Here is a 15089-nt window from a genome sequence, read left to right on the forward strand (position 1 = left end):
GATATGTATATTATTTTTAATACGAGCTATCATAGTATATCAGATTTATGATATCTGACCGATATGTCATGATAGCTTATAACCTAATATGCCATCATTCGGCTAGTGATATAGTACTTAAAGTATATTTTTTTATTTTTTTTTATTTTGCATTTTGTTTTTTACTAACCTTATTTTATTTTTTTAGATTTTTTAGCTTTTTTGATTTTGCATTTTGCAATTAAGATATATTTAATATTACATGGCCATTTTTTTTATTTTTTATTTTATTCTTATATTTCATTTTTTACATTTTAAATTTCACCTTTTTTAGGTCTTTTAGGTTTTTTTTATAACTATTAAGATATATTTTTTATTTCTTTATTTTTATTTATTTATTATATGTGATTTCTGTTCTTTATTAACTTCTTTTATTTTATAGATTTGGTTTTTACTTAGTTTTTTATTTATCTTATTTTCATCTCTTCTTCATTTTTTTGTTTTTCATTTTATCATTTTCATTTTTTTATACTACCTTTTATTCCTTTTATTTTTTTTATTTTTTTTTATTTTATTTTATCTTCCTTTTATTTTTTTTATTTTTTTTATTTTCATTTAATTATTTTTATTTCTTTTACTTCTTTTACTTCCCTTTTGCTCTATTTCATTTCTCCTTTACTCTCATTTTGTTTCTTTTATTTTCTTTCATTCTTCCTATTTTTTCATTCACCTTTATTTTTTTTTCTTTTTATTCATATATTCTTTATTGTTGTAACTCTTTTTTTTATTATTTCTATCAAAAATTTAGTATTTTGAATAGCATAAGTTTGTTTTTTTCAATTAATAAATCATGTAATTTATTAAAAATTAATAAATTATTATAAACTTTTAGTGTGAAAATATTTTAAGCATATTTATTATATATTTTAAATTTTTTGATTGGCTAAATTTTTTTAAAATATATAGAGAATTTATATGAATTAACCTAAATATGACCAAATAATCTAAATAAAACTAAATAAACTAGATATAACTAAATAATCTAAATAATCTACTAGATATAATATAACTAAATAATCTAGATATAACCTAGATGCTTATTTTTCTATCATCTTGCCATCGTAGTCATAATTGAAAAAAATTCTCGTGTTACGATGTTTATCAATTTGATTGGTTTAGATTACGCATTTCGTGAAACTCTAGTCGACGCGTTTGTTCATTTATTCTCTCCAGTAACTGAAATTCCAATTTTGAAAAAAAAGGGAACGTATAAAGTGCCCATACTAATGATGACGACGCAAATCCTAGATCTGCAGTAAATGCATGGTTGGTAAATATTTCAAAACTAACACGCGATGCTTCTGTTCCTCCATCTGTTCGAAAAGTTACTTCTGAATTATTAACGCACCACACACTCCATGAATGCAGTGCAAATACTCGTTCCATATATCAGTGAAGTTCGGCAATGTTTGTCCTGAGGGCTCTATAATCACTAGATCATTTGAAACTTGCGTAGATGATGACATTTGCCCGTCTTTATTAATTGAGGTGTTACTAAGCACATCGGAAATGATTTCAGAGCTAAAGAGATCCGAAGTATGGAAAGGCCACTTGATGTAGATGGACCAGAAAAAAATTCATCTACGGGGTCGTATAGGGCATTGTGATCAACTTTCTGAACTTTAGGACACGGTTCTTCAGACATCATGTAGGAAGCAAATACCCGATCACGCTTCCCAGATGTGGCGGTTGAACAAAGTTCTTCGGATGCTCCAGCAATTTGTTTTGCTAGTGCAATTTTGGCTCAAATACGAGCCTGGAGGTGGAAGACTTCTGAGTGCGCTTTGGACCATTTTGCAATCATTGTCCGCCTGTTAGATCGAGACAAAATATGAGATTTTCATAAGGATGTTATCAAACAATTCAATACTTATAATCGAGCATGATTGCATTGTGAAACCTTTCATAATAATGTATTCAAATTGGGGCAATCGGCTACATCTTGCAGAAGAAGGTTTATTGGAGAGGCTTAAACCTGTTTTACAAAAGAAAAATGATAAGCAGTCTTTGTTGCAGAAGTTTGCGCAAGTGTGGGTAAATATGGGTAAATGAGACGTTACTCTGTTTGATCTGTTTGAACTGTATGCATTACTGGTTATCCATATTTTTATTAATGAGTTCACAAGTAAAAGGAATGTCCTATCACATCCTTCGACCACAGAGGCCATGTGGAGTACAATAATGAGCTTCATAACGGGAAAAGCAATACGCGATGGAGATATGGAATATACGTGGGGAGAGATTGTATTAGATTCTACGGACTTTTGGACTTACAACTATTTATGGAGACCAACACTAATGGTGACCGTGACATTCTTACTCTCCCAAAGGTTTCATCAGGTCATAAGGGGGATGAAATGGAACTTTCAAGTGATGGACGTGAATGCTTTGTCTTGGAAATACCTTTTGCTTCATATGACCAAGATAGGAGGAAGATGGCTGAAGATTTTTATAAGCTACTCTGAGAAATAAGGGACATGCTTCATGCTTCCAAGAAAGAAAAGTATGAATTAGGTTATGTAATACCTAAAGAAGGTTTATATGTATATGGTTCACAATAGCATAGCGGACATCCCTATTTTATCACAATTTTGCCGATCATTTGCCGATCATTTGTTGATCACTATTTTATCATATCACATTTAATATTAGATTTTTTTTAAAGTTAATCTCAGTTATCTCAGCATCCAGTGATCAGAATTTTATGATTTTTAGCTTGTTAGAAAGCTTAGGACTTGATGAATCCGATCATCTTTATTTTACAAAATTTGGAGTTATATATCCTGAGATATTTGCATTCGGAATCTTCTAATTATTTTATTATATAATTTATCTTATTAGTTGGAGTAATTATACAATTATAATTCATTAATTTTCATTAATCAAAATAAAATATTAATTTTTATTATTAAAAAATTTCAATAAAGTGACTTTTGCAATTTAATAAAAATTATTATATTAATACTAATTATATATCATTATAATTTAACCATTGTTCGATACATTATATCATATTGATTTTCTACATCACATTCTGTTCTTTCTAATATGTTTTCAATATTCTCTTCTTCATCATTTTCATCATCATTATTATTTTCCTTTTCAAATAAAGGGATTTCATTTTCTTTTAATGATGTCGACAATCTTTGATCCAAACTCTTAATATTTTTCTCAATTCCAGATGATAAATAATCAAAACAAAAATTACATTTATCATCATATAAAGTACTTAAACATTCTTTATGAAAACTGTGTCCACAAAGTAAAACAATTCCATTAGATAAATCTATACTATTTGATAATAAACAATTATTTGCATCACAAAATTTATCATCTGCTGGTATTTTTTGCGTATTCCAGCCTAAAGGAAGTACTTTACATCCACTTCAATATCAAAACTTGGAAGATAAAATTTTGGATATCTATCATTATTAATTTGTTTTGTATTTCCTATATTCTGATGAATCTTATCAAATATTGAGAATAAAAATAATGAAACCTTTTTTTCTAAAGATTTTAATTCTTTAATTTGAGACTTAGCTGGATTTCTCAAATTAACAAAAGAATTTTTAAAAGGATTATTATTTCTTTCAGCATCAATAATTTTTGCTTTTTGTATAATTTGTAACTCTGAATTTGATTCTGCTGTTTGATGCCTTAAAGAGCTATGAAAATTTTCAACAAAATAATCATTAAAAATTGGTAAATTATTTTTTAAAATATTAATTATTGGATGATTTTTTGAAGTCCAATAAAATACATCACTTAAAAACATAAGTGGTGCTTTATTATAATTATGTCTTCTCAATCTTTGAAATAATATCCAAATTTTTACAGTACTTTCTAAATATCCTTCAAAAAATCCACTTCTAAAAAGTATTGCATATATATCCAAAGTAAGTGGAATAGAATTATCTAATAAATCTATCATCATTTGATATTCTGCATCTTTTAAATTTCCAAATCTTTTTGTAACAATATCACGAATATTTTTCCATCCATGATAAGTTAAATGTAAAATAAGATTGATTACTGTTTGTTTTGGTTTTTGAGATAATATTTTTTTATCTCCAAATAAGTTATGATATAGCATCTCAAAAAAGAAATGATATGTTTGAAATAGTATTTCTCTGCTGTTTAAAGAGACATGAAGTGGACCTATCATAGGAATTGAATTTAACACTTGCTCTGGAACTCCAGAATTAATGCCTTTCTTAATTCTTAAGTGTTATAGCTCTTCTTATATTTACTTTGCATGCCCCGCCAATCAGCAATTACAGGAATGATAAAATTATTTAAATAATTTTCTTCAATATTTTCTAATCTTTCAAATGCTTTAAATACATAATCTAAACATTCAATATAATCCTTAAGTACTATGTAAAGGATGCAAAATAAAGTCTACTAATTTGCTATTAGGGACATTGATCTTAATTCATGGTAATTTTGAATTCTACCATCATAATTATGAATATTAAGTAGTTCAACTCTATTTTCATAAGAATCTTCAATTAAAAAATTTTTCCATAATTCTTTTTGCATATAATAACTTTTACCTAATTGATTCATAAAATTATTTTTAATGTTATTAATAATTAATTCAGAATCAATTCCTTTAGGATTATGTATTGAAAAATTATTTAATGAATAAAATGGTATTTTTGGAATTTTAGTATTTGTATTCAATAATATTGTTACAAAATGATAAATATTGTGAGTTTGTAACGAATTAGGTTGATTACGCCTATGAATATTATGGTAATCATCTATATTAAGAATAAACATATTTTCTATATTTTGTAAACAATAATTATCTACAGTTTGTTGGTGTTCATTTGAAATAAAATTTTTTTTACGATTTACTGTTTTTCTTGTTACTGAAACTCCTATATTTGCCAATGTATCAATAGAGAAGAAGAAGCTCCAGAAGTTTCCAAGTATGATCCAATATCAACTTTAATTCCATTAATATATTTATTATTAATGCTAGCTAAAAAATAACATAAAGAAACTAATTTTTTTTTGTTGTTATTATTTGTTGTTTCAGATTTAGTATTAGGATTAGTTCCAGCATATAATTCATCAAAAAATCCAATTAAATCTTTATCAGCTGTTTCTTTAACATAGTTTTAAAAAGCTATTGGATCATAAATAGGTTTAAGATTTAATCTATGTTGATTATTATAAAGAATATTAGACATTTTTATTATTTTACTACTTAATTTAATTTCACTTGAAATTTTTAATTGTGTCATAATTTCTTGATAATCTGATTCAAATTGTTGTAATTCTTCTCCAGTATATAAGATATCTTTTCTAAATAAATAAGTATGATTTCCTATTTTTGATATATTGTCATTATTATTTTTTCTAGAAATTGGTGCTTTATATTCTTCAGTTTGTAAATATTGAGAATCTTTATCAGTTTTTTTTTTACACATACTGCAAATCATTGCAAGTTCATCTAATTCTAATACTTTAATTAATCTTGTTGGAACTTTTTGAAGACTAAATTGTTTGCTTGTATTTTTTGATTGATTTAAGTATTCATCATGTTTTGGATGTTGACAAGTTTTTATTTGTTTAGTTTCTATTGATTCATTTTGTATAACTTCTATTGATTCATTTTGTATAACTTCTATTGATTCATCTTGTATAGCATCTATTAGTTCATCTTGTATAGTTTATTGATTCATCTTGTAAATTATCATTATCATTTAAATTGTTTTTTTTAATTGGAATAGGTGCTTTGTATTTTTCATTTTGTAAATATTCAGAATCTTTATCAGTTTTATTTCTACACATACTACAAATTTCTGAAGATTCATTTAATTTCTAAAACTTCAATTAATCTTTTTGGAACCTTTTTAAGATTAAGTTTGCTTGATTTTTTTTTTGTATTTTTTGATTGATTTTTATATTCATCATGTTTTGGATGCTCACAACTCTTATTATAATTAATATTTCTAGTTTCATTTAAAATAAATTGATTGTAATGTATTTGGCATAAATACATTCCAACTGAAATAATTAATTCAGTAGATTTTGGTATTTTAGTGTTATAAGTGATTGGCTTTATTCTTCCATTACATTCAATGGAATCAAAATTGCAAATATTTGAAAAAGTAGAAGTGTTATCCATTTTTTATAATTAAAAATTATGAAAGTATTTAAAAAAATATTGTTTTTTTATTTTAAATTGGATTGGATTTTCTAATTTTGCTAAAGCAATTTTTTTGTCTATTTATAAAAAAACTGATAAAATATAACATATAGAAAACTTTTAAAATAATTAATTTTATCTTATATTTTTAAAATAGTAAACAAAAATAAATTTTAGAAAATATATAAAGTTTTAAAATCAAATAATCATATATTACTTAAAATTGACTAAATATAGTATATAGGTAACTTTTGGTTTCAAGCGAATTAGGATGCCATTTTTTCACCATATATTTCTAAATGGTTAACAAATATATGATGAAAATTTCAGAGTTGGCTTAAAAGTCTGTGGCTTTGTACAAAGTTTTAAAGTCTAAAAATAGTAAATTTCCTAATTAAATACTAAAAATTTATATATAAAATTAATAAATATCAATTTTAGTAATGAAAAAGGTTTATTATTTTATTCTATATCGTTAAAAAACTTAAATTTATCAATTTTTATAGCCCGGCCGAATGTATATCGGTGTAGCCAAGCCAGATCGGCCGATTTTATATAATGTGATAATTCATAATAGAAATACAAAATCGTGAATATCTTGGCATCTAGTAATCCAAAATTAATGAAAATACCACCATTTGACTCGTCTCGATGAGGCGAATCCAATGAGCACAACTTTATCAAAATTGGATGACTGAATTTCGAGATATTGTTTATTGAAGTTTGAAAAATATATATGATCAGCAAAATGATCGGCATGGTGATATAAGCATGTCCGCTATGCTGTTCACAATGCTATGGATATAAGCAAAATCTGTATGAGATGGAGTATATCAAACCTTTTTACATAGTTTGAAAAATTGGGTCTGTGAAATTTTCACACAATGATATTAAGGTTGGTTGCAGTTAATAAGTAATTATTATATATTGAATTACAACCTTTAGCAGTTGTAATATTATAAACATAAGTTGTAAATTGACTGTAAATACTATACTATAGTGGTTAGCTAAAAGATGGTAATTATGATTTACAACCATTATATTTACTTGATTTTTGACTTACAACTATTTATGGAGACCAACACTAATGCTGACTGCGACATTCTTACTTTTCTTCCAAAGCGGTTTCATCTGGTCATAAGGGAGATGAAATGGGACTTTCAAGTGATGGATGTGAATGCTTTGTCTTGGAAATATCTTTTGCTTCATATGACCAAGATAGGAGGAAGATGGCTGAAGATTTTTATAAGCTACTCTGAGAAATAAGGGATATCTTCATGTGCTTCAAGAAAGAAAAGTATGAATTAGGTTATGTAATACCTAAAGAAGGTTTATGTGTATAAGGTTCACAATGCTATGGATATAAGCAAAATCCGAATAAGATGGAGTATATCAAACCTTTTTACATAGTTTGAAAAATTGGATCTGTGAAATTTTCACACAATAATATTAAGGTTGGTTGCCATAAGTAAGCAATTATTATATATTGAATTACAACCTTTAGCAGTTGTAATATTATAAACATAAGTTGTAAATTGACTGTAAATACTATACTATAGTGGTTAGCTAAAAGATGATAATTATGATTTACAACTATTATATTTACTTGACTTTTGACTTACAACTATTTATGGAGATCAACACTAATGGTGACTGCGACATTCTTACTCTTCCAAAGGTTTCATCTGGTCATAAGGGAGATGAAATGGGACTTTCAAGTGATGGATGTGAATGCTTTGTCTTGGAAATATCTTTTGCTTCATATGACCAAGATAGGAGGAAGATGGCTGAAGATTTTTATAAGCTCTCGAGAAATAAGAGATATACTCCCATGCTTCCAAGAAAGAAAAGTATGAATTAGGTTATGTAATACCTAAAAAAGGTTTATGTGTATAAGGTTCACAATGCTATGGATATAAGCAAAATCCGAATAAGATGGAGTATATCAAACCTTTTTACATAGTTTGAAAAATTGGGTCTGTGAAATTTTCACACAATAATATTAAGGTTGGTTGCCATAAGTAACAATTATTATATATTGAATTACAACCTTTAGCAGTTGTAATATTATAAACATAAGTTGTAAATTGACTGTAAATACTATACTATAGTGATTAGCTAAAAGATGGTAATTTTGATTTACAACCATTATATTTACTTGACTTTTGGACTTATAACTATTTATGGAGATCAACACTAAATGATATTACAGACTTGCCCTTGTTTTGCGAATGATGTGAAATTTTATCTCTGCAAATCAGGTTTGGAATAACTTAAAGAGCTAATATGAGGTTAACAATTCATAAGAATCATCTGATAATGATTATACAAAGCAAACCCCCAAAAAGTATAGTACTTTAGCTATGGTGAAAAATCATGTGATTCCAATTTGATCTGATCTCTTTTTAATAATTTTTTTTCACAATTTACTGTAATATCTTTGCTGGATAAGCCAATTTTTTAAAGATATCATAAGAATATTTTTAAAACATATGTCACCTTCATACAATACTTTAAAATTATCATTAAGAATGCAATATCTTTAGAATATTGGAAAAGTTTTTTATAATTAAATTTTTAAAAATATTTTAAATGCAAATAAAGATATTTCATACAGTATATTTTTAAATGCTTTTAACATACTATTAATAGTTATATGATAATATTATTACAAACTATATATTCAAAGTAATTATAAATGTAAATAAAGATATTTATATACATGATATTTCAAAATACTTCTAATATGTACTATATAATTATTATTCAAAGTAACTAAGCTAGTATAAATTTGTAATAATCTATTGCATTAGATATCATTAATGACATCAGCATAAAGATGATATTTTAATACTAAATCTTTAGTAATATAATCTAAACCTTTTATTTTATGCAAGGTTTCTTTATGATTATGATTACCATTTAGCTTTTCACCAATATGGAAGTTTAATACTTTGCATAGAAATGATTTTAAAATATCTAATGCATTGATATCATCTATTTATCTTTTATTGCAGATGTGTAGACCATATATGTATTAAAAATTTTACGTATAAAATCATCAGATACATATTCTGTAATTATTGATTTGATAAAAAAATGAATTCTACTAGCATTTCTGTTAATAAAATCCATGGTTAAATAATCATATTATGATAATAAGAAATAAACCAATATTAATAAAGTTAACTTACTTTTCTTTATTATAATGCTCAATCACAATATTGGCGTATTGTGATAAATTATTATTTAAATTACAACAATATGCTTGAAAAATTTTTTTGCTTTACTTCTTGTTACATTTATATATATCAGATTCATCTTCAAAAATTAGTTTTTTTGGTCACATTGCATTGATTATTGATTCAAAAGTTGTATCAGAAAGGTTTTACATTTTTATATAAATTCCATTACAGTTATAATTACATGATTTTGATCCTAAAATATAAAAAAAAAAATAATAGATAAAGAAATTATTTAATAATACAGTAATTATTATTAAAAAAATCTAAATTTATACTATATTTTCATTTTTGAGGTGCAGATGATAAGTGAGATGAAGAAAATGATAAATGAGACAAAGAGGATGAAATTATAAAATTAGTACGGTTATCAAAAAATAATTTGACACGTTTTTCAACTTCACAATTGATTGCAGTTTGTATCATATTCTCTAAATTTTCTGGTTGCAAAATATTTGCAATTGCTGCAGATATTTCGTGTAAATCTATATCTTCTGAAGATATTACTGAATCTTGGAATACAGTTTTTTTTAAAAGATATCATTTCGTTAATTTTCAAATAGGTGTGATGGTTTTATTTTGCACATTATATAAGTCTTAATTATCTGATTTCCAATTATCCCAATCATCAAATATTCTAGTAGTATTAGAATTTTTGCTCTTTCTGCTCTTTCTATTACTGCTAACAAAAGTACTATTACTTAAAGGATCAATTGTATCATCCAAGTGATCCAACTTTTGATATTTTTGACCTAAAAAATATGCAAATTTAATTGTAGTAACATTTATATTGTATTATTAAATCTGTACTAGATATATTTACCATAATTTTTATATTGCTCTTGTAGTCGTTCTATGCCAGCTTTATTTTTGTCTTAATCTGGAATTTTTTCATATATTTAGTAAATATTTATAATACTAATATACTAACACTTTAAAGTTAATATAATAAACTTACCTTTTTATGATTTTTACTTTAGGTCTGGGGTGACCTATCTTATAAGTAAGCGAGATCCTCTCCTACCCAAACAATAGCTGCATGTTTTAACTGATGTAGTAGATTTACTAGTACTTGTTTCAACTGATGATTTATAACGTTTTGGTGGCCTACCTTTTGTTCTATGATACTCAGGATTAGCTATCTCAGAAATGGAATTCAAATCACTTAAGGGTTGCCTAATTTCATGATGTATTTCTTTTACACCTAAACCATTATTATTCTAATACTTCATAATAAATTGTATAAGGGGCGTGCCAGAAATTACATGATTTAGTAGGTGGGTAGGGGGTCAGGTCTTGCAATCGGATGTCACAATATACCTTTTATAGTAATAATATATCTTTTATAGTAAATAATATATAATTTGTTTATTAAGAAGCTTTTTTTGCAATTATCTCACCATCTAAAAGTCCAATTTTAATGAATTTTTTTTTGTTTTATAAAGTATAAAGAGAGCTACAAAATAAAAAAAAGTTTATGCAAATTGAATTATTGAATAGTAAAATAATTGTATTATAATATATATGTAATACTGTATATAAAAATTTATTTATTAAGAAGTTTTTTTGCAATTAACTTATTATATAGGCATATAGCAGTTCAATTTTAATGAATTTTTTTTTGTTTTGTAAAGTATAACAGATAAAGAGGTCTACAAAACAAAAAAAAAAGTTTTATGCAAATTGGATTATTGGATAGTGAAATAATTGTATTATAATATATATAAAATATATGGTAATTTATTTATTAATAAACTTTTTTGCAATTATTTCACCAATTTCAATGAATTTTTTTTTATTTTATAAAGCATAAATGGGATTACAAAACAAAAAAAACGTTTATGCAAATTGGATTATTTTTTTTTTTTTTTTAATGATTTATATATGCTTTATTGATATGTAGTTTATATACCATACAAACAAATTATCATAAGCTATATCAACCCAGTAGGATGTAATCGTCAAAATAATTGGATTATTTGATAGCAAACTAATTGTATTATAATATATATATTAATATAATATATTATATATTATATTATATGTATTTTTTTAGCCAATCAGAATTCAATCACATAGTGGGTAAATGGTCAGGTCTCTAATTGAGCATAATTACGTAATTTCTGGCATGCTCCTAAGAATTCCAATTAATTCAGCTGTAGCATTTTTTGACACTGCAATTTGTATACCAGTTTTTGCCACTGACATTGCAGTACTAAATTGGATCTTTTTATTAACAGTTTCTCTAACAGTTTCTATATAAACATTAGAAATTCTAAGTCACTCAATATGGTGCAATGGCAATAAGTCACTTTGAATTCCTTGAGAGATTATAATTTTGACAATTGTTTCAGCAGATGGTGCTACTTCAAACCAATGTGAATGAATAAATTCCAGATAAAAAATCGCTTTGGTAAATTAAAGAAAAATGCGATACTGATATCTACATGCCATTCCTTGATTAATAATCAACATACACGTACAAAGTGATGTATAATCTGTAAAAACTACAACATAATGAGGTTTAATTAAATGTTAAAGTTATTGAAACATAAATAACTTCACAAATTTCTTAAATATTATCTTCAGGTATATCCAATAAAAGTTCATATAGCTGAATTTGAGGCATATCATAAATATGCTCAATTATGCCAGTGGATGAAAAATTAGATTCATTAACCTAGATATAGAGTATAATAAATAATGAGTATACAATGCAATGAAAATCTAAAATTTTTTCCTAATAAACTAACCCAACCTATCCTAATCTAATCTTAAGCTAATGCAAATTGAGTTTTTTTTTCCTAACAAACTAACCTATCATAACCTAACCCTAATCCTAATCCTAACCCTAAGCTAATGTAAATTAAGTTTTTTTCTTAACAAACTAACCCACCTAATCCTAATTCTAACCCTAAGCTAATGTAAATTTAATAAAATAAAAGACAACAAAAATTCACTTACAATACCAATTCTAAATGAACTTACTTAGTTTTTTATGATTAAAGTACCCTGATATAATATAGCTTATTTTATTTGGACTTGTTGAAGTGATAATGGAATTGGGGATAAATAATCTTTTAATACAGAATCAATATCTTTAAAGATTGTAAAATAAGTTAATGGAAGGCCAGATGATGGATTTGATCCATAATAATCCTTGATTCTGGTATATTGTGATTCATTTTCTAATTTTTGTTCAATTACTTTGCCTAATTTTTTCAATAAAGTATTCCGATCCAAATGCTTTTTAAAGACGTCATTAATAGACTCAACCTGTTGAGTTGATTCTACACCTGCTGTAAACACTTTTACAATAGAATACCTGGTTCAGGATTCATGACTAGAATATAATTTTTCAAGATAAGAGTGACATTGTTTATATTTTACAAGCATGTTATTATATCTAAATTTAAACTGATCTTAAGTAATATAGCTATTTCTCATATGGTAAAAGTTTTCAACAAAGGTTTTGGCTATATCACCATGTAATTTAGATCTAGCCTTCTTTTTAATATTTTTAGAGATATGATAAATACATAACAGATGGCGTGTTTGTAAATATATTATATGAATAGCAGCAATCATTGCTAGGTCTTCATCTGTAAATAATACCAGGGGTATTAGATTATTTGTTGCTTTTAATGTACAACACAATATCCATTCATAATCAGCTTGTATTTTATATTTTATTAAAGCTTAAGCAAGAATTCTTAATTTAAAGTTATTATCAATGCCAACAAATAAACTGAGTGCCATATCATAACAATTTGTCTTAGCTATATTATCATGAATTATAACATCATGAAATTTAAACCAGAGTTCATTGTGTTGTTGGCGAAGAGTCCTGTAAGTTCATTTGATGGCCTTTCTAAACGTGGATAAACTATATAATCAGGATCTTTATCATGATGTTTTAAAAGATCCATAAGTAATGTAGCCGTATCTGACTTATCATGAATTTGTGTACCAAGAAACTTGTTAATTGCATTATACAAATTTTTCTTTTTAATATAATATTAAGAAAATTCTTTAATGAGAAAGTTATATTGTTGTCCAGCTTCCAGATGACCATCAATAGTATAATGTTTAATCTTATCTAAAACTGACTGTGAAAGATGAAGATTTTTTGGAGCCAAGTTTATAGTTTCAGTATTACATATATGGTTATAATCATTAACAAGCTTCATAAGATAAATAATATCCAGTTACCCACTTGTTTTCCAAAGTAAAAACTGACTTGTCATGGACAGTTAGTCTTAATTGAAACACTATCATGATATGTATTAATGTCCTCTACTTTTTTTGGCTTGTTAATACCTGACTTCTAGCAATTATAATCATAGCGACGAATAATAGATTTATCATTAGCATCAAGATCTTTTCAGCATTTTCTTGCAATAAATCCATGCTGTTTTGCATAAGAATTGAATACATATTAAACTATATCCCAATCTTTAAATGAATCTCCAACTCTCATTTCAACTGCATCATTTTTATCATCTATAATGTAATTCCAAATTTATCTGTTTGAGTAAAATTAACATCTAAGTCATCAGTAATTTGAGTACTAAATAGAGAATTAGTTTGTTGTACTAAAGGCTTTTGAAAGTTTATGTAAAACCCTTCCATTAGATTCTGTAAAAGTAGTTCATTAGTTTCTAAATTTAACACAGGTTGAAATGCTAAAAATTGGCAAAAAAAATGGCGCGAAAAGCAGTGGCTATTCTTGGCTATTCTTGGCTATTCTTGGCTGTTTTTGGCTATTTGCGAATTAACCTATACTATTTGTAAATAGTTTATATAAATTTGCGAATAATTTATGCAATTCTATCCATTTTTTTTGCCTATTTTTGGTCATTTGACATGTGTAATATAGTGAACATAACAAAATATTTCAAAATTATTAAAAAAAAAATCATACCTTAGTATATAATAAATAAAGACAGGAATTGTAAATGATATTAAAAGGAAAAGGATGAGTAAATAGGGAAAAGGAATGCTTATATGATAAATGAAGGAAAGAAAAAAGTTTACGGAAAAAGAAAAAAAAGAAAAGCTTATGGGAAAAAAATGATGAAATCAGATAATCAATAAATGTTTAACTTATATAGTTACACAAATCACACAAAGCTACAAGCTACTGGTATAAATTACCACTGGTAGTACATAGTAATTTCCATAATTAAATAATTTAAATATAACTAAATAAACTAAATATAACCAAATAATTTAAATATAATTAAATAATCCAAAGTTAATAACCTAAATATAATTAAATAATCTAATTAAATAACTTAAGTATGATCATTTTTTATACCTTCTTATTTTTCTACTATATTCATTGTCTTTAAAATCACTTTTCTTTATTTTTTTCTATTTATTTTTATAATCATGTAATTAATTAAATAATCAAAATATAACTATAATCAAATAATTTAAATATACCTATTTTTGTATATTAATAAATATTTTTTAATATAATTTACACTTTTTAATTGATTAGTTGTTAAGTTTTATGTTAAAGGTGCAGACTGTTTACATCTGTTTGGATTACCAGTTTTATATTGAAGTTTCTACCTTTCTGCATCTTTTTGATTATTTATTAAAATGTCAAAGATGTTTCTTTCTTTATATATTTTGTT

The 15089-nt window shown here is 25.3% G+C and overlaps 5 protein-coding genes across 6 annotated transcripts; 3 read left to right on the top strand and 2 right to left on the bottom strand.

The window, feature by feature from the left end:
• Positions 1 to 1133: 1133 nt before the first annotated feature.
• On the top strand, positions 1134 to 1874 carry OCT59_022356 (uncharacterized protein; the record flags this gene model as incomplete). The annotated part of the gene is made up of 4 exons (XM_066144756.1): positions 1134 to 1189; positions 1255 to 1309; positions 1408 to 1575; positions 1692 to 1874. 4 exons carry the CDS (start codon positions 1134 to 1136, stop codon positions 1872 to 1874), a joined length of 462 nt encoding a protein of 153 aa, XP_066006186.1.
• A 76-nt stretch (positions 1875 to 1950) lies between these two features.
• Positions 1951 to 3005, top strand: OCT59_022357 (uncharacterized protein; the record flags this gene model as incomplete). The annotated part of the gene is made up of 2 exons (XM_066144757.1): positions 1951 to 2073; positions 2172 to 3005. 2 exons carry the CDS (start codon positions 1951 to 1953, stop codon positions 2502 to 2504), a joined length of 456 nt encoding a protein of 151 aa, XP_066006187.1. The 3' UTR covers positions 2505 to 3005.
• A 12-nt stretch (positions 3006 to 3017) lies between these two features.
• Positions 3018 to 4824, bottom strand: OCT59_022358 (uncharacterized protein; the record flags this gene model as incomplete). 2 transcript variants are annotated; one of them, XM_066144758.1, is made up of 4 exons in its annotated part: positions 3018 to 3330; positions 3414 to 4227; positions 4290 to 4415; positions 4497 to 4824. In XM_066144758.1, the coding sequence occupies 4 exons, from the start codon at positions 4822 to 4824 to the stop codon at positions 3018 to 3020; spliced, it is 1581 nt and encodes a 526-aa protein (XP_066006188.1). The 2 variants fall into 2 exon arrangements, with proteins under 2 accessions (XP_066006188.1, XP_066006189.1); XM_066144759.1 differs by lacking the exons at positions 4290 to 4415; positions 4497 to 4824 and having other exon boundaries at positions 3414 to 4132.
• A 101-nt stretch (positions 4825 to 4925) lies between these two features.
• Positions 4926 to 6181, bottom strand: OCT59_022359 (uncharacterized protein; the record flags this gene model as incomplete). Its single annotated transcript, XM_066144760.1, has 3 exons — positions 4926 to 5155; positions 5258 to 5701; positions 5983 to 6181. 3 exons carry the CDS (start codon positions 6179 to 6181, stop codon positions 4926 to 4928), a joined length of 873 nt encoding a protein of 290 aa, XP_066006190.1.
• Positions 6182 to 7832: 1651 nt separating this feature from the next.
• Positions 7833 to 8063, top strand: OCT59_022360 (uncharacterized protein; the record flags this gene model as incomplete). The annotated part of the gene is made up of 1 exon (XM_066144761.1): positions 7833 to 8063. The coding sequence occupies one exon, from the start codon at positions 7833 to 7835 to the stop codon at positions 8061 to 8063; it is 231 nt and encodes a 76-aa protein (XP_066006191.1).
• Positions 8064 to 15089: the final 7026 nt, after the last annotated feature.

Source organism: Rhizophagus irregularis, chromosome 31 (genome assembly GCF_026210795.1).
Source record: "Rhizophagus irregularis chromosome 31, complete sequence".
Taxonomy (NCBI): Eukaryota; Fungi; Glomeromycota; class Glomeromycetes; order Glomerales; family Glomeraceae; genus Rhizophagus; species Rhizophagus irregularis.